Genomic DNA, 20,306 nt, shown 5'->3' with positions numbered 1-20,306 from the left:
GCTATTCAGACTGGGATCACGATGACCTTTAGAACACAATGCCTGCCAGCCTACAACTTTCCATCACGGCCTGTCAGGTCTGCCCCTTCATCTCCTCCCCTCGCTCTCCCCAGCTCCGTTCCAAACCTAGTGAGCGGCCCTGCTTTCTACAGACTACATAGGTAGCTGCCTCCGGTCACACTGACAGCGGTTACACCACTGGAGGTCATTGAGTGTCTGTGCTCTTGGTTGCTACTCAACGGTTTCATTATATTAACCCAATGACACACACTGGAGACTCAACCAGCAATTGATTCCAATAGAATCTGACATTAGTTTGTTGACAAGTTAACAATGTGATACTCTAATAAGCATATAAATAACTAAGCATAAAAATTAAATTTTCTTATATTGTTCAAAAGTTTGAGGTTGATGTTATTTAAAAATGATTTTAACAATAAACACATTCTCTTATGCTCACCAAGGCTGTAATAATTTGCTCAAAATACAGTAAATATTATTACAGTAATATTGTGAAATATTATGTTAAAAATAACATTTTCAATTTTAATATATTTTAAAAATTAATTTATTTCAGTGATGCAAAGCTGAATTTTCAGCATCATTACTCCAGTCTTCAATCATTTTACACTTTATTGTCTTTCCATTCAATTAATTTAATTAACAAATAAACATTTCTTTTATAAAGACATAATATTGTTTCCTAATTTTTTCCTTTTTTTCCCCCTTTTGTGATAATAATACCCTCCACCAACCAGCATCAAAAGGAAGAGAATACTACTACTACTACTACTAATGGTAAGTAAATAAGTAAATGAATAAATTGGTTGCTACTCAACGGTTTCATTATATTAACCCAATGACACACACTGGAGACTCAACCAGCAATTGATTCCAATAGAATCTGACATTAGTTTGTTGACAAGTTAACAATGTGATACTCTAATAAGCATATAAATAACTAAGCATAAAAATTAAATTCTTATATTGTTCAAAAGTTTGAGGTTGATGTTATTTAAAAATGATTTTAACAATAAACACATTCTCTTATGCTCACCAAGGCTGTATTTATTTGCTCAAAATACAGTAAATATTATTACAGTAATGTGAAATATTATGTTAAAAATAACATTTTCAATTTTAATATATTTTAAAAATTAATTTATTTCAGTGATGCAAAGCTGAATTTTCAGCATCATTACTCCAGTCTTCAATCATTTTACACTTTATTGTCTTTCCATTCAATTAATTTAATTAACAAATAAACATTTCTTTTATAAAGACATAATATTGTTTCCTAATTTTTTCCTTTTTTTTCCCCCTTTTGTGATAATAATACCCTCCACCAACCAGCATCAAAAGGAAGAGAATACTACTACTACTAGTAATGGTAAGTAAATAAGTAAATGAATAAATTAATCAAAAGGGAGGGAATCACTTATAAATCATTCTAATATGCTGATTTGGTGCTTAACAAACATTTCTTATTGTTATCAATGTTGAAAATGCTTAAAATCTTGTGGAAACCATGATACTTTTTTCCCCCAGGATTCTTTGATGAATAGAAAGTTCAAAAGATCAGCCTATATTTGAAATAGGATTTATATATATATATGTCTCTACTGCCACTTTTGATCAATTTAATGCATTCTTGCTGAATACAATTATTAATTTATTTTAAAAAATGCATTCTGGGACTGATTTAATTAACAAATAAACATTTCTTTTATAAAGACATAATATTGTTTCCTAATTTTTTCCTTTTTTTTCCCCCTTTTGTGATAATAATACCCTCCACCAACCAGCATCAAAAGGAAGAGAATACTACTACTACTAGTAATGGTAAGTAAATAAGTAAATGAATAAATTAATCAAAAGGGAGGGAATCACTTATAAATCATTCTAATATGCTGATTTGGTGCTTAACAAACATTTCTTATTGTTATCAATGTTGAAAATGCTTAAAATCTTGTGGAAACCATGATACTTTTTTCCCCCAGGATTCTTTGATGAATAGAAAGTTCAAAAGATCAGCCTATATTTGAAATAGGATTTATATATATATATATATGTCTCTACTGCCACTTTTGATCAATTTAATGCATTCTTGCTGAATACAATTATTAATTTATTTTAAAAAATGCATTCTGGGACTAACCTCACCATGAAGCATGTGTGCAATACTGACTTACATTTATATTGCTTCCTACCTCCTAAAAAGAGTCTTTGTATTCACATTGGACACCTTAACATGTCAAGATATTCATATATGGCTTTGACTGGTTTTTATCTTACTTTTTTTATTCACCCTCTTCCTCCACATGTGTTTCTGTTTTCCTTTCCGAACGGAGATCAATGGATTTGTTGTGTGTGTGTGTTGAGTTGAGAGGAGCTCTTGTCTGAAGGTCCTTCGGCCTTTTACTTTCTTTTCTTTTAGATGTCATTTTCTCTTTTCTATTTTTTGTTGCTACTGTCATCTGCACTGTGGACACGCATCTAACTTCCCGCTCTCTCTCAAGCCACTTAAAGTGATTGCTTTCTTTCTAACAACACAAAATATGATCCAATTTTATACTTTCAATTGCTTTATTCTGTTACACACTTTATCTTATTAGTAGCAATTTCTCAAGAGCAAGGACATAAACTGAATCTGTCAAATGTGGTTCAGACCATCATTGGTCAAACGGGAAGACTGAAGGACAGAGGAGTGATATAATTGGCTGAAGGAGGATGGGAGGACCTGGCGAGTGGAAACCGGACGCTAGCGCTCCAAGAACACGTCCCACTCGCGGCGCACACAGCTGCTCTCTTACAACACACAAGCACGGACGCTTGGCTTCTAGCCACGACAGGCCTTCCTGTCCCTCCACGTCGCACCGGAACCCGCTGATTTATCCCAGAGCACTACAAATACAGGCTCTCTTCCTCAGAGTCTCATTCCAGAGATAAACTTTTTAAAAAAGTGTGTTTACATCAGGGCTGAACGATTTTGGAAAATAATCGAATTGCGATTTTTTTAACCAATATTGCGATTGCGAATTAATATGCAATTACTTTTTAAAGCTCTTTAAGTTCTGTATTAATCAACAAAGACAAGCTATAAATCATTGTATAGCATGACCAACACAATATTAGATAGATTAAACATAAATGTTCTTTTCTGTAGGCCAGGCCTATATGTTACAATGAAATTAGGTGATGCATGAATTGATATGAATGACATTTTTATTTAACAACTACAATCACAGTATATTGACTGATTTGTTGAACTTCCAACCTTGTAAGCATGTAATAATTATGACAACATAAAGCACTGACAAATAAGCCTGGTGTAAACATTAATATGAAAGTCAGTAACAAATCACACAAAATAAAGTAGATTGTAGAAATATAAAAACAAATCTGTTGCTTTACCACACTACTTTAGGTAATTCAAAGTCACTGTAACAAACATATGTAAACATGTGGACTGCACTAAACACTGTCTCTTAACTTTAGACCAGTGGTCTAAATCCCCATCCCAGCTCAGACTACCAAATAATTTCACTAAACATTATGAAAAATTAATGCTTTTTTAATTAAAAAAACCTACAGAGAAAAACAACACCTGCATCACTTGAAACATTGAAAAATAGCATAGAGAGAATAACTGTTATTATTATTCTCTCTTTGTTATTTATGTATTTTTTGTGGGTTTAATGCTGTCCACTAAGGCATAGGACACACACAGGCTTTCCTCCTCACCAACGACATTAAATAATGTGTCTACACCGGATGCTAGTGGCAAAATACAGTAGAACCCATTATAATCAGTGTCTACACTGGATGCGGCGCGATGTTAAACTGATGCCTTGTTCCATTTATGACTTACTGACACAAAGTTAAAATGATTTGCAACGGTCGCTTTGTCGCGTCCAGTGTAGAGCTGTTGAGGCACGACGTGACAACTGTAGCGTCCGGTATAGACACGGTGAGTGAAGCCGAGAGCAAGATATGCCTCGTCATATTTTCTGAATTTAGCTTTTGAATGACCAGCACCTGCCTTCATCTATGGCTTTTCTCTTCGCTTTCACAAACCGATCCATCTCCCATTCTATTTTACGTCCTTTGACTGTTTACTGTTTTATTTCTTTTCTTTTTCTGCTGATGCTTTCTCTCTCCGTATTTGATGTCATACACCGATCGATCTTCAAGTCGAACACCCCTCTTTACTCTCGCGTGTCACGTGACTGAGTGTAATCGCAGCCTCTGCGATTGAAAAATCGTGTTTTTTCACATCGCGATATTATCGTAAATGCAATTAATCGTTCAGCCCTAATTTACATGTACAACAAACTTAATAACTATGAAAAATCAGCCATTTTTTAAAGAGTTTACATCCAAATCAACAAACCAACAGCACAAGAAAACAAATCATGAGTTTCTGAAATAAATATTATGTTTGTCTCTGATCTTGAAACTTTAAAACTTTACTTTGATCTTTAAACCTACATCGGCATGTTCACACTAAATAAGTTGACAGATTTTGTGAACACTCCCCCTGCCTTCCATTGGTCAGTTAAACAGATAGCCCCGCTCCCATCTCATGCTATTGAATCAATATTGCGGAGATGGGCTGGTCAGGATAGTTTGACTTTTAGTGCAATAATACTGCCTGGCTTTCTGATGTCAAGCACAAACTAACAATCAGCTGTGAGTTTGATTGTTTCACAGCTGCACATATGATGAATCCTCCCCACAGAGACATAAAGACAACCAGAGCTGTGCTTATTGAGAAATAACACATATTTCCTGCTTTCTTTCACATGCTTACGCACACGCACACACACACACACACACAGAGATACAGGCATTGTGAAGATTAAAACTGCTTTATGAGAATAATTACAGCTTAATCCAATATTTATGTTGAGCCTACTTGCTGTACCTCTTGTAATTGGCTTTGCGTAATATGATGAGCACTTGTAAATTGAGAGAGAAAATTAATTAAGAACATCATATATTGACACAAACGGACGGAAGCACATGAGACTGTCCATTCCCTTGGACAAAAAATGACTGTGGAGGAACTAGGGTACTGAATGGTTACTATATTTATATATACCCCCAGAATTACCATGGTACATATCTACAAAAACAAAACAAAACTATGGTACTTTCTAGGAACCAAAAATACCACTGTACTACCAAGGGATTTTTGGACATGCTATGAGGGTAGTACCACAGTATTTTGAACATGTACCATGTTAATGCCATAGTATATTTTAAAGTACCAGAGTATTACCATGTGATACCATCACTGTACTACTAAGCCCAATGGGAAACACAATGCATTACCATGGTAATATATCAAAATACATGGTACTTACTAAATGTATGTACCATAGTATTCACATAGTACTACAAGGTACTTCCAAGAATATCATGGTACATATATATATATATATATATACACAAGTACCATAGATACTATGTTATTATGTACTACCATTATGATATTTTATTTTTAGTTTTTTTGGACATTTACCATGGTATTTCAGTAAGAACCATGTAAATACCATGGTGTATGAATCTCAATATGCTATACATTAAAGTATAGCCAAGGTATTACTATTTGATGGCACTTCCAAATTTCTTTTTCTCAGAATAAAAAAAAATACGGTTCTACCATATTACACATAAAAAAACAATGGTAATACTATGGTAGTCTTTTTAGGGCCAAATCAGACTGTGAATACATCAGTTATGGTTAATTGAAATTTGCAGCCTCCACTAAAACTGCAAGGTAAATTTAGGCACATAAATGTGAGCAAAGATCATGAGCTCTATTCTTTGTCAGAACACCCGCAGGTTCAAATTAGAAGACAGTTTATTTCGGTAAGAGGCAGGGAAGTAGCCTTTCCTGGATGTAAGGGAACATACTCAGGGTCACAATGGCCAGAGAGAGCGAGAGATTGAGAGAGATAAACTTGTGTATGTACATTGTGCGTTTGGAGAGACAGTAGGCTATGTGAACATGCTTCAATTCAGCCTCAAACCTGTGGGAGAACGCAAAGCTTACAGTCTTAGACAGTTTCATGCACATGAGGTGTCATGTTAATTGGCTTTGAGAGAAGGAAGTAGTGCAAGTGTCCCTGGTGCCAAAACTCTGTGTATGTGCCCGCATCTGTGTGAATACACATGTAGGCTCTGTCGAATAAAATCCTCATCTGTACTGTGGCCCATAAACAACAGTAACACACCAAGCAGACAAGATGTATTAGGAGTATTAAACAACAGAGTTCGCACACAGATGTGCAGCTGGTTCGATAGTAAATGAAGACAAACCAATTTGTTAATTATGAAGTTTCCAGACAAGTACACCCAACTGCCGAGTAAAGCGGGCCGTGTCAGTGATTAGCTGTCAGAGCATAGGCATTCTCCTCATTGGAATTATGGAGGTGCAATTAGGAGGAGGAAGTCTCATACATCAAACTGGCTTTGAACTGAGGAGACAGCACACAGAGACTGAGAAAGAGAGACAGAAAGACTCACCAAGACTCAATTTATCGTTGTGAAACTTTGATTGTTTAGCAGAAGTACACACACTTTCTTTCCTTCTCCAAAACACACATTCTTACCCGGTAACCCTGCAACTAGCCATCTCTCCATAACAATACAGTCCTCTTATCTCTGTTCATAGAAAAGGATGCTTTGATCTCTCACAACATGCAAAAAATGAGGACTGCAACAAAAAGGCTGGTCACAAAGTCAAAAACAAGACGGGGAATTAGAAAAGGTGTGAGAAAGAGATAGAGTGAGTAAAAGTGCTCCTCGACATCACAGAATTTTCTCATCCTCCAGTAGAGCAGCTCCCACAGAGCATCTGCGTCTGTCCCAGACTGTATGAAAAGATTTGAGTAATTTTGCCCTTTAAAAATGCATGCGTTCCTGTATTATTCATCTTCAGGCTGCATGCGAATTCTAAACATCGGCATGAGAGGGACTATCTTCTCGTCTGAATGAAGAGCATTGTTAAGCCCAAACAGAACCACCAGCTAATGATCTGGTATACTACCGGAGTAATGAACCAACCTGAACCACTTGAGAAGGGACATGGAGTAACAATCCATGGGAAAGAAAAATCACAAATGAGACGCCTTTAATATTCTCCTAGGAAGCAATGAGATTGAGAGCAATTGTTAAAAGTTAAAACCACAAATGAGGTATTTGTTGTTGACACAGTATAGAGCTATAAAATGAATGTGGCCAGCCTGATGAGACAATTTGTGCTATAGGTGAATTTGACGAGAAATACTTGAGTGTCTTGAGACATTGTTGAGATCTCTTATGAAACTCTTGAGAAGAGACAACTAAAATTATATTAAAACAGGGGTGCCCAATCCTGTTCCTGGAGATCTACCTTCCTGATCAAACACAACTGAATCAGCTCATTAAGAACCTCAGAAGCACTTGATAATTACAGACAGGTGCATGTGTTTGATCAGGGTTCGATCTGAACTCTGCAGGTAGGCAGATCTCCAGGAACAGGATTGGGTATTAAAACAAAAAGGAAGGGTTCTTTTCATAATAATGTTATGTAGACCTCTCTTTTGGCACTGGCCTGAAGGAAATTCCAAGAATCAACCCATAGAATTATAAAGGTCAATCTTTCACATACCCTTTCACAATCAACAATCACAGTGTATCATATTAATTCTTTACCCTTGCAGCAGTGCAGGGAAGTCAGAGACTAAAAAGAAAAGGTTTCAGAGATGACAACACACAAGTGATCTTGGCGTTTTCTCGGAAGAAAAGGCCACCCAACACTGGCAAAGTCAAGCAGTGCATTAAAGACTAAGTGTAGCGTTGGGGAAAGTGGCGTTTACTGACAGAAGGTACATGGTCGGAACGGGAGCCTTTATTTCGTTCGTGACATTTCGTTTCCGTGGTGCCTGGGGGAGGCAGCTGTTCTATTGGAGCTCGACGGAGCAGAGAAGCTGGATAGATTTCTGAACGGCCCTGGAGTCTGCATCTTCACACTATCCCTCTATTTACTCAGGGATTACTCTGTCATTCCTGAAAAGGGATAGAGAGAGGTAGCAAAGAGTAGAACAAGGTGACGAGTATAAATAAGCAGGCCCACACAGAATGTGGGCCCTCAGAACGCTAAAGAATATTTGCTGTGGAATTTACAGAGACGTCTGTCATTCATAAAATGGTACAAATATCTGCCCTCTCTGTTCATTTAGTAAAGGTGAAATGTGTAATTTCAGAGCCACTAGTCTCACCAAACAGGTTCATACACTTAAAGAACAAAACCCCTGTTCATCAGTTCCAATTGAAACTCATGGCATTTGTTGTGTTAGTGCAAACAACATTTAAACCCATTTAAATCCATTCAGTAGAATTCCACATACTTCCCCCAAAATCAATGCAAGAGATGCGAAAAAGTCTGCAGATTGCATCTTGTCCTATAAATGAGTGAGCTTGTTCTTTAAAGTAGCTGAAAATCTGAAAGCAGAGGGTGGTGGGAGGATGATTTAAGCCCCTCTGTAGTACAGTCACATGACCCGGTGCGCTCTTTTGAGGACAGGCCCTCTCAAACAGTTGCCACGGTAATGCACTCTCTGCCCTGTGAACCCTAACTAGCCTTTATTCCCTGTGCAACCGAACTGTACCAACACTAGCTCCAAAACAAAGTGTTACTCAATAACATCATGAGAGACTGAGGGAGGGACACACAGAGCGATAACAGAACAGAATGAGAGGGAGAGAAAAGATGCTGGACTCTCTCAGAGGAGGGGAAGGGGAATGAGCCCCACTGGGAGCATTATCCAACCCTGTAGGGCCAAAGAGTCCGCTCAGGATTTCCACACTCCAGTTGTAAACAAAGAGCCTTTTGATGCTCTCTCAGCCTCAAAGACATGGATGACTACTCAATCATGTGACCACAGAGCAGCCCTGCCGTTCACACGTACACCGTAGCCACACACAGAGTTACACCCGTCGACATATACAAAGTCACATTACTGATGGAAAGGAGACCTTTGGACAAAAGGAGGCAGCATGTGCACCTGGAGAAAGGGACAAAGATATGCAAAAATGTGCAGTCATTTCTTGAGATCCGAATGTGCGTGCACACAAATGAACACAACGTGTCTTATTTAGAGATTCTCTGGCATCACACACACAAATTTCTGCAATGAGAGACATAGGCTCTATTCAACCACTCTCTCTTTTGCTAGTGCTGAGCACTCTAAGAAACAGCGAGAGGCAGAAAAACATGTCATGCAAGAGGGAGCCTATTGTGCCATGAAGGGAACAGATGGAACCTCCCACAAACCACTGGGCCCTTCATTCTCCTGCCTTTCTAAAAAAAAAAGGCGTCACAAACAGCAACATTGGCTCTGCTCAACCATAATGCACCTTTGCTTCTACATCCACTCAAGCATTCTTACAAATATGTGAGGGTGTCCATGTGCAATCTTGCAGGCAGAGATTCAGTTATGTGTGACTAACATTCGCTGAGCACGTCACAGAAATCCTCAAACACATCGTGTGCATACCCCGCCTAGATTTCACCTCTTAAACGCTTCTCCCAGCAGTCACTCGCAATCTGCACGGCTCAAAATCCCGTCGTGAGCACGTGTGCCAGTGGGTGAATTAGGCAAGAAGAGTTTGAGAATCTCAAAACATTGGCATGTGGATATGTGTGAAGTAGAAAGAAATCAAGGAAAAAGATCCAAAAAATCCAATGACTAGATGTTTAAATTTTCTGATAACAAGAAAAAAAATTATGCAAGGGTGTTGTGGCTGGTTTTCAGAGTTCTAGGTAGTTGCTCGGGTGTTCTAGTTGGTTTCTAGGTGGTTGCTTACTGGCCAAGTCTGCCCTGAAGTCTCTATGATATTCTGTTCCCCAGATATAGTTTGGGTTCTACCTTAAGTGTAAGTCTGCATGATTCTTCCACCCATTGTATCTAAGAAAAGTAATATAATTTATAATTTTTATTCATAGTTTGGCTTACATTGGGTTATGAAGTTAGGGATAGGGATTTGTTCAAATCTGTTACTCTTAACCAGGGGTGTCCAGTCCTGCTCCTGGAGGGCCTCCTTCCTGTAGATTTGAACTCAAATTAAACACAACTGTAGCAGCTAATCAAGGTCTGCAGGATTACTAGAAGCTTCCGGGTAGGTGCTAAACTCAGGATGAGGATGTCTATCCAGGAGCTGGATTGGACACCCCTAAACAATGAGCAACACTAAAAGTGATGCTTCTGTTAGCAGCCACCATGAATCACACAAAACTCCCCCAACTCTAAAAGCTCAGAGACCACAAATGCTGGACTTCAGGGATGAGCTGGAACTATTTCAACCCAAGAAAGAAGTGTTGCCCTTACTGTTTACCTAACATCCCCTCTTCTTCAACACCACTGCTGGCACAGCTGGACAAAAAGGGGAGGTGTGTGTGTATGTGCATTGTGTGGTAGTAGTGCCTCCACACCCAATTTCAAATTTCACTTTATCTCCAGCCCTGACAATTAGAGCTGCCTCTATCTGTCATGGCTTCAGGCTGGGAGCCATGGAGGGGCGGCTGACAGACAGGACTTTAATTAAAGTAGTCCCTTCAGCAATGACCATTTAGGCCTAGCTACCGCTAACAAAGGGTGGGGGAAACAGAGTTAGAGAATGTTGAGAGCTAACAGATAGCGGTAAGCGCTTCACCTCACCACAGGATTAGATGCTGCCTACCGGCTTATGTTCTAAATAAAGGCCTTAATATGCTTTCTGAAATTAGCTTTCTCCGGGGTGTGCATGTAATTTGGTGCTGAAGTTGTGTCATAGTTCTGCTTAGCATACCTGAAAATACTCACAGCGAAGTGACACGAGACGTCTGTTTTTTTCCAGGAATATGAATAATCTGTGACATGTAGGAGGTTAAGAACTTTAGTTTGAGTACAACATGTTTTTAGGAACATGCAATTTGCACATGCTACCATTAAAGTTGGTCCCCCTCTCATGCAGATACATAGGACTTCCTTCCTGGATATAAAAGTATGACCTGGCCATTTGCAACTGATCAAATAGACAGACCGGTCCATGTCAAGCAAGATTATGTTAAGTTCTCTGTTCAAAGACACAATCATAATCAATGGTTATCTCAGTGTTACTCCCCAGGACATTGGGAACAAATGCTCAATGCTTTGGCTATGAGCTCATATCCTCCTGGGCTACCACAACATGCAAAGTGTGAATCTATCACTTCAAACAGCTATGAAATCTATGAAAATAAATATTATTATCCTTTCACATTTCAGAGCATTTGGATAACACAGAACTTCCATGGTTTAGGAAAACATTAAATAATAAATCACCTAAAATTAAAAAGGTCATTTTCTTACTCTCATGTCATTCCAAGCTTTTTATACTTTATTTATTTATTTTTTGCCTTTTTTAGAGACAGGAAAGTAGAAGTGATATAGGGGGAATAGGATAAGGATTTGAACGATCAGGGTCCCCATGAGCTGACAGCTTTGAGATGACCAGAGCATACGCACAGTCCACTATTTCACAGCTCTGATGTATCATTCTGCAAAAAGCACATAACAATGGAAGTTTAGCAGAATGTTGACTGTGCCCTTTTCAATACAATGAAAGTGAATGGTGAACAAGGGCTGTCAAGCTCCAAAAAACTAAACTAAACTAAACAAAACAAAACACAATGGCATCCATGCATCTTCTAAGTGCTCTAAAGTCTTTATGTGAAAAAAAGGAAATTTCCTCTGATGATCTTCTCTTCCACATTCACGTTATTCAAATAATATGGACTACAGTACTTTTATGTTTTTTTCCTTTAAAACTCAGCAGCCACTAGTCGTCATTCACTTTCATTGAAAAGATCAGCATGTTGCCACTAGTAATATGTAAACGAGCTTTCCTTCCTGCATATGAGAGACAGAGGAGCTCAGGGGACTCTGGTGAGACCTTGCCTTAGTCAGCACAATCAGATGCAATTGTGAAGCGAAGGCTTTTATATATTTGTCACAAAGCCATTGATGATAATTGCTTTTGACTGAGTTAGCAGTATCCTGCTGGCCACTGGCTTCCTGTGTGCACCACACCAACTGCTGCCACTACTGCCAGTGCTGCTGATTATGATGATGAGAATGGTGGTGATGTAGATAATGATTTAAAATAGATGACTCTGATATGCCAAGTTGATTACTCCTGGTGTGCTGCTATAAAGTGCCTTGGTTGCTACCTTGCCCCAGAAGGTAGACTGGCAATCCAGCAGGTGACCCCCTGATATCTGCATTATAATGCAACTCAGTTCACCGTGGTAATGGCCTGATATATACAGTATTTTGTTGAAAAAGGACATTTTCCACAAACACCAATGGTGCGCTGCTAGCCCCACCCACATGTGGAGAAGCAGAGCATGCAGCTCAAATGCCACAAGTTGCGAACAATCAGTATGCAAATTTCAGCAGGAATTATAAAGATCTTTACAGAAGTTGGAGCAGAACACTAGTGGCTGTTATCTTAGCACAAACAGAAAAGAAAAAAAATCCCTCCCTCCATCTATTTGACAAAGAAAAGTCCCTGTAGGCAAACACAGAGGTGTTAATGGATTTCACCTTGGGATGTGGGAGGGTACTGTCGGACATCATACACAGCAGCAGCAGGGCTGGGATTGATAAGGAAGGGGCGGCCTCTCTGTGGGCTGTCTGGGAGTTAGCTACAAGGGAATTGCTCTTAGATGAAGGATCAGGTTAAATGTTATGCTGGTTATGATACAGATCCCCTGTAAAGACCTTGTCTCAGACGACCACCGGGACAAGACCACAGGAACCAGATGAGTCCTCTGCACAATGTGACTTTGCTGCAGCCTGGAATTGAACTGCTGGTTCGTCTGGTCAGAGGAGAACTGGCCCCCCGACTGAGCCTGGTTTCTCCCAAGGTTTTTTCTCCATTCTGTCACCGATGGAGTTTTGGTTCCTTGCCGCTGTCGCCTCTGGCTTGCTTAGTTGGGGACACTTCATTTCCAGCGATATCGTTGACTTGATTGCATATGATTGCAAAGATACTATTTAAACTGAACTGAGTTGGATGATGACATCACTGAATTCAATGATGAACTATCTTTAACTGAAACATGAGTGTTTACTATTGTCATTTTGCATTATTGACACACTATTTTCCTAATTAATGCTGTTCAGTTGCTTTGACACAATCTGTATTGCTAAAAGCGCTATATAAATAAAGGTGACTTGACTTGACTTGTTGTTGCAGTAGTAGCTGTAGACTGTGTCCACTCTGAGACCCAAAGTGTAGGTCCACTGACTGCGGAGGTGTGACTGTTCTCACTGAGTTTATTGAAGGTGTTGGCATTTGCCATGACAGCCAATTGAAGCAATAGCATATCATCTTTCCTCCGGTGGCCACATGATATACTGGTCATCCTGCAACCTGCCATGATTGTATTCGGCTTGCACGGTCAGTAGTAGCATTTTATAAACGCTGTGACTAACAAAAACAAATCGCATAATATAAAAACTATCCAGTAAACCACTTTGGTGCTAACTAGGGATGTGCAGTATGACTGATTTCACCACCATTAAAACTGAAATTTTGTAACTGACTAGTCCACTAGTCTAAAGTAAGAAACCCTCAGAAGACCGTCAAAACAATTTGTGTGTATACACGATCCATATAAAATAGTCAAGCTTAATGAAAATGCAAATTCAATCTCAGTTGGTGCTTTTGGACAAGCGGAAATACAGCAGTTGCAATGGTTGCTGTGTAAACAAAGCAGCGTTGCACTTATAAACACTAATGTATAACGCATTATGCAGAGATAACATTAAAAAAGTCAACAAAACTTTTCTGAACAAAATCAGTTCCCTTTCATGCATGTTTTCCCCTTTAAACTGGTAAATAGCTCCCACACCTTACTTGTCTTTCTAGCGGACATTTCTCTGAGCCTTGCAGTGAGTTACACAAAGAAAATCCATGGATGCAAGGTCTGAGGTGAAATTCAATTACTTTGTTTTCTGCTCCAGATATCCACTTTTCAAAATAATGTTTCTCCAGGACCGAAGTTGGCCACCCCTGTTGAATGTCATTAGCACATATACTACCCGTCTATATCACTGGTTCTCAACCCAGGTCATGAAATACCCCCAACTCTGCACATTTTGTATGTTTCCCTAATCAAACTCACCTGAATCTACTCATCAGCTCGTTAAAAAAGACACCAAGACATTAAATGGCTATGCCAGATAATAGAGATATCCAAAATGTGTACTTTTGGGGTTACTTCACTACCAGGTTTGAGAAACATTGCAATATGCTGCAGTTCTGACCAAAATACAACAACTGCCACATAATAAGCAGCATTTATACCACAACAATTTGTAAAGTGGCATACACATATGTACACAGGAAGCACAGCAGAGCAAAGGAAACCTTAGGCTGGATGAGGCTAGACTGGCCAAAATTACATCCCTGTTTTCATCCCTACTGTAAACTTTCATGCATGCAAGGCCCAGTTTCATGGTTTGTGGGGAAGTGCTCCACTGGTTACTACAGTATCTTATCAGGACTATGGTCACCATGGTACATTTTGCAACAATGCAACACAGAGTAAGCAGTGAGCATCTGAATCCTCAGCACTTCATGAATGCCCCAAGGCTAATTAAATAATTGAGGTAGGACTCATTGGTCATGCAGTAGTCATTAGTAGACTCTCAGAGCTTTGGAATCAGTCTACAACAGTTCGTACGGTTTAAACTAAAGGCCGTGACCTCAATGCACTTTCTCATCACATGACTTGACTTTTAAGGTCATGTGACCTCATAAATCCTAAAACACTAGCGTTAGAGAACAATAGAATGTTGCCTCTGGAATCTATAAGCTCAACATTTGCTGTGTATTATTATCTATCCATCTCAGGTACATTAAACAAAACTCCAGAGTGCCCAACTGCCCTCACTGTATACTGTCTATATGCAGATACCTTCTAAGACAGCATCCTAACCATCGTGGAACGGTTCATGAGTGATTGGCATGCAATGCTCTATGCTTTAATTGAAAAATATGCATTTTCATTAATTCATTGGCTACATAGTTGCAATAACATTTTAGATCAAAAATGTAACTTTATTAAAAAAAACTTTATTGTACATAAATAGGATAAGCAAAACAATTGTGATTATTTCTGGGAAACTTTTATACAAATACTTAACTGCAGACACGGAAATGACATACACTATGTGGTACAAATATTCTGAGCATCCCTTTTTCTGTCCCTTATTTTCCTATAAAGAGTCACAATTGTCCCTTATTTGTCTTTTCTGAAGTTGGCAACCCTTTAAAAGTAGATTAATAATAACAAAAATAGTGCAGTTTAATTAGACCAACACTCATTTTAAGCACTGAATAGAATACATTATTTACAATCAACATTTCTCTTGACTTTCATACTTTAGCTGCATACTGTTTGGAACAGTTTTTGGTTGGAAGTACATCTATGATGCCTTAAAACGCTGCTTAGCTAAACAGAGCTACAGTAGTGTGTATTCTTTTATATTCCAACTGCCTCACTGACATTTCTAGCACTTAAAATACTTTAATTTATGACCATACAGGCTGACTTGACCCTGTTCTTCCAACCCTTTCATACAAAGTTAAATGGCAATGATGCAACGGTAAGCTTAGAGAATGTTTCGAGTGACTGATTACTCAACCACACCGGACAAGCACAGCACTTCTTATTTGTCAGGAGAGTGTTTGGAGAATGTTTCACTTCCCACTCATCAAGTGACACCAAAAGCAAAGGAAACGAAAGAGGAAAATGTTTTAAGGGCCGCATGCAATCATAGATACACACGTCCTAATGTGCTGTGACTGTTACTAATAAAAGAACATTACTAATACACAAATGTTACTAATAATATTACTAATATAAGAACACATTATCTAACTAGATCCAGTATCTCTTTCACCGTGGCACATACTGCATCTTTATGAAATCATATGTCAATGAAAATCAAGCAAAAGTTTAAGTAACTTGAGCAATCAAAACCAGCAGATGTAAAGCTAAAAAAAATACCAAATTTGGACTATTTTCTCCATATTTAGAGAAATGTCTGTTTAAGCAGTTTTGGTATATATTTAAGAGTGTGTAACCTGCTACATGACCAACAAATCCAAATACTACAAATACTGTATCAAGTTAGGAATCACTTTATAATAAGTAAAAACAACAAACAATAATGTGCTATATCATGCTTAGTCACAAAAAACAGCTTGTCTGATGGACCCAGAAATCTGAATACTCTTTGCATGATGTCATAACAATCTGTCCTGTTACAAATATGAATAATGTGAATTAAAACAGCTTTATTTACTGATTGAAGCTGTCTGGAACATTTCTGTTTTGGTGTCCAGTAAATTGTCACAAAATCAATCAGTGATATTTGGGTTTCTAAAGGGCAAGTGCTGATGAATACTGTATATTATATTTGCACTTAAGGAGTTGAATATAATAAGGTGAATGAAAAGCTGCAAATTATGTGAGTATTTAAACATTGCAGTGAGACACATTATAAAACCGCATAAACACACACAGCCTGTGAACAGAACCTGTACTGATGTTTGAAGGGGCCAATTTATTGTGTGGAAATTATTTCAAACCTCAACAAAGCCCATGGCATATAACTTCAAAAGCCCATCTCCCGTCATTTTGACACATATAACATCAGAAAGCCTAAATAAGCATGATGCATTATATTCAAGAGTTTTGCAACTAGAATGAGGAGAATGGAAGCGTGTAAGCAGGTGAGCAGTGGCACTCACCGCAGGCACGAGTAGCTTGTTAACCTCCTCCACTGCACGCTTGAGCTTGATCTCAGCCCGGTTCTGGGCGTCCTCCACCGTGATGAGCACATGGAGGTCTTCATTCAGATGCTCCCAGTTGGGTTTGCCTCGGTTTTGTTCCTCCTGCACAGAGAGAGAACAAGAGAGAAATGTTTTAGACGCACTACTGCTATACAAAATGTTGACTGCTACAATCAAGGATGTCTATAAAAAAAGCAAAGAGAGGGTCTAAATAATATAGACACTTCATGCACTCAGCTGTCGCAGCTTTCCTTATGTACCGGAGGAGGAAGGACTCCGATGTTGGATGACAAAATAACCTTAAAATAAAATTCATACAATAGACAGCAGTGCATAGTAGGAGTGCATAGTATAGTGCACCGTTTGGGACACAAACCTTGACCTTTTGGCTACAATGTACATGTTTTAACAGAGTTCACCAGAAATATGATATGATGTGTTTGATATGAGGTTCAAGCAAGATGTTGGGACTTGTCTTAGCTCCCACTCTTTCTGTGGGGTTTGATACTGATATAACACCCAAGTGCAACTGCAAATCTAACAAAAACACAGACTACAACAGAGAGGATGTAAAAGTAAAAATAAAACGGAGAAGCTGTTTCTTTGATCTGCGGTGTGCTACTAAAGCAGAAGTCAGGATGCCATGTATATGTCATCCTGTGAGACACAGCTCTATAAAAGAGACCTCGTAAAATTCATACAGTCTCAAGGCAGGCAGTGACAAAAGCTTCACAGCTAGCGGAGAGAAAAGCAACAATAGCATGAGCAACAAATCAAAACTAGATCACTGCTGAAATGAGTCAGAGCTAAACAGCACTCAAAGCTGATATAATTTTTTTTAAATATGCTTTTAACTCAGATTAATATACAGAGTCAACTATAAGTAAGCCATTCCTATGAAACTCCAAAGCATTGTGGTGGCAAATTTGCATAGGCAAATACCACTCACATTTTCTTCAGAAAATATTAAAATCAAGTTATTTTTGCAGTTCTGTTTGGTGCAGCTAGTGAAGCGGAAATATAGGGGCTTTAAAAACTAAATTATATGACCGGAAACCATGAAAACTTTGGATTAAAAAGCTCTGTAGATTGCTGAGGGCAAACAGCTTAATTGATAGAAACCCAGAGCACATTAAGCTGAAGGGGCTTGTTATTATACAGAGTCAACTATAAGTAAGCCATTCCTATGAAACTCCAAAGCATTGTGGTGGCAAATTTGCATAGGCTAATACCACTCACATTTTCTTCAGAAAATATTAAAATCAAGTTATTTTTGCAGTTCTGTTTGGTGCAGCTAGTGAAGCGGAAATATAGGGGCTTTAAAAACTAAATTATATGACAGAGACCCAGATTATATGATAGAAACCCAGAGCACATTAAGCTGAAGGAGCTTGTTATACTTCGCCTACACCACCGCTACACCACCGCTTTTGTTTGTCTGCATTTGGCTAACTATAAGTAAGCCATTCCTATGAAACTCCAAAGCATTGTGGTGGCAAATTTGCACAGGCAAATACCACTCATATTTTTTTTTTCAGAAAATATTCAAATCAAGCTATTTTTGCAGTTTTGTTTGGTGCAGCTAGTGGAACGGAAATATAGGGGCTTTAAAAAAAACTAAATTATATGACAGGAAACCATGAAAACTTTGGATTAAAAAGCTCTGTAGATTGCTGAGGGCAAACAGCTTAATTGATAGAAACCCAAAGCACATTAAGTTGAAGGGGCTCGTTACACTTCGCCTACACCACCGCTTTTGTTTGTCTGCATTTGGCTTGTTTTGCTGTTTTTCTCGTCTTCCTGAAGGATTTCCAAATGAAAAATCAAGATCTGATTTATGCATTAATCAGATATGCAAACACTGTTAGTTTTTTCTCCTCGTGACTGCAAATGGGAAATTGATGGCCATCAGCGTCGGCGTCTGTGTTCCCGCGCTCTGCCTGCTGATTTTCATTAAGGATCCATTGTTGCCCCTTTCGGTGTAAAGCGAGGAAGGGTGGAAACAGCGTTGCGTATCGCCAAACACACTCAATGTGATTTATCATTCAGGATGGTGGTGCCTGAGAGTTATGAGGTCACTTCCTTTTTCTCTTTGTTCGCCCCTTTGGTTTCACTTGGCTGATTTACTTGGCTTTCCTTGGTAGTGACAAGTGCTAAAAATTGATCTTCTGAGGCTGACTGTCACAGCGCAGCAACCCAACCACAGCCACGCTGTCAATAAGACAAAAAAAAAAAGTCCAGAGACAGCCAGGAGGGACCGGAGTAGAGGTGGTGTGTATATGCGTGTATGTGCCAGACTGTCTGAGGGTAATATACAGCTAAGACACTTGTTTTTCCCGCGGTCCAGGCAGGTTGTCTCACATCAGGACGTGGCTGTTCCTTCCGCGGCCCTGCAGGGCAGCCAGTGACAGGCTGGTAGTCAAGGTGACGCGCCTTCAACGGTCAACGCAGGAAATATTTCCAACTGTGGGGCCCTCTACTAGGCCTTTGTTTACACCTCTTTCCCCTCGTGCACGTCTCTGAGCTGCAAGTGTGGTAGCCGAGCAGTAGCGCAATCAATGTCCATAAATCCATTGTCCTGCTTTGTAATCCTTACCGAGGCAATAATGCTGCTCTGAAGGAGCGCCGACTCCACATTGGAAAGCTCTGGGAACTACGACTCGGCCGGGAGAGGACGAAGGCACACGCAGGGGGGAGTGTAATGAGACAAGAGCTTGTTCTTCAACATGCTCACCAATATATTTCACCACAGTGACCATGTTTACATACACAACATTTTCAGATTAAGGTCTATATTCTGGTTCAGCCTTTAAAGGGATAGTTGAGCCAAAAATGAAAATTAAGTCATCATTTACTCACCCTTGTGTTGTTCTAAAGCAGTATACCCTTTTTTTCAGATCACATAAGGATAAATTTAAAGGAATGCCTCACTTGCCCTGTCTGACAGAAAGTTTTTAGTGAAGCTGGGTAATTTTACCTCTTCCAATGCACCTCTGACCTGTGGCCTACCGCAAGGCTCTATATTAGCTCCTTCTCTATTTTCTCTCTACATGCTACCTCTGGGCTCTATTCTAAGGAAACATGGTGTCTCTTTTCATTTCTATGCAGATGATACTCAAATCTATCTACCAATCAAAAGAAACAATTCTGCAGTGATTACCTCTCTTCAGCAATGCTTAGAGGAGGTTAAATTATGGCTCGCCCAAAATTTTCTCTCCCTAAATGAAGACAAGACCGAAGTAATTGTTTTTGGTTCTAATGAGAATTCTCAGTATATTCGCCCTGATTTGGACAGTTTATCTGTTTTTAGATCTTCACAGTTGCGGAACCTAGGTGTTCTTGTCGACCAGCAAATAAAATTTGATAAACATATCTCCTCCGTTATCGGATCCAGTTTTTATCAACTTCGTCTACTGTCTAAAATC

The 20,306-nt window shown here is 39.0% G+C and overlaps 1 protein-coding gene across 5 annotated transcripts in view; it reads right to left on the bottom strand.

Moving 5' to 3' along the window:
- The window catches only part of LOC107559772 (protein quaking-like), a 106,082-nt gene that overhangs the window by 17,384 nt on the left and 68,392 nt on the right, over positions 1–20,306 (bottom strand). For all 5 annotated transcript variants that reach the window (XR_001605658.1, XM_016243723.1, XM_016243725.1 and 2 more), the window contains exon 4: positions 16,840–16,983. Coding sequence is in view for 4 of the 5 variants with exons in the window: in XM_016243723.1 (XP_016099209.1) it covers positions 16,840–16,983 (144 nt within the window). In the remaining variant the exon portion in view is untranslated. The remainder of the gene's footprint in view (positions 1–16,839; positions 16,984–20,306) is intronic.

This window comes from Sinocyclocheilus grahami, unplaced genomic scaffold (genome assembly GCF_001515645.1).
Source record: "Sinocyclocheilus grahami isolate Dianchi unplaced genomic scaffold, SAMN03320097.WGS_v1.1 scaffold698.1, whole genome shotgun sequence".
In the NCBI taxonomy this organism is placed as follows: domain Eukaryota; kingdom Metazoa; phylum Chordata; class Actinopteri; order Cypriniformes; family Cyprinidae; genus Sinocyclocheilus; species Sinocyclocheilus grahami.
This window is presented reverse-complemented; position numbering and strand designations above follow the sequence as displayed.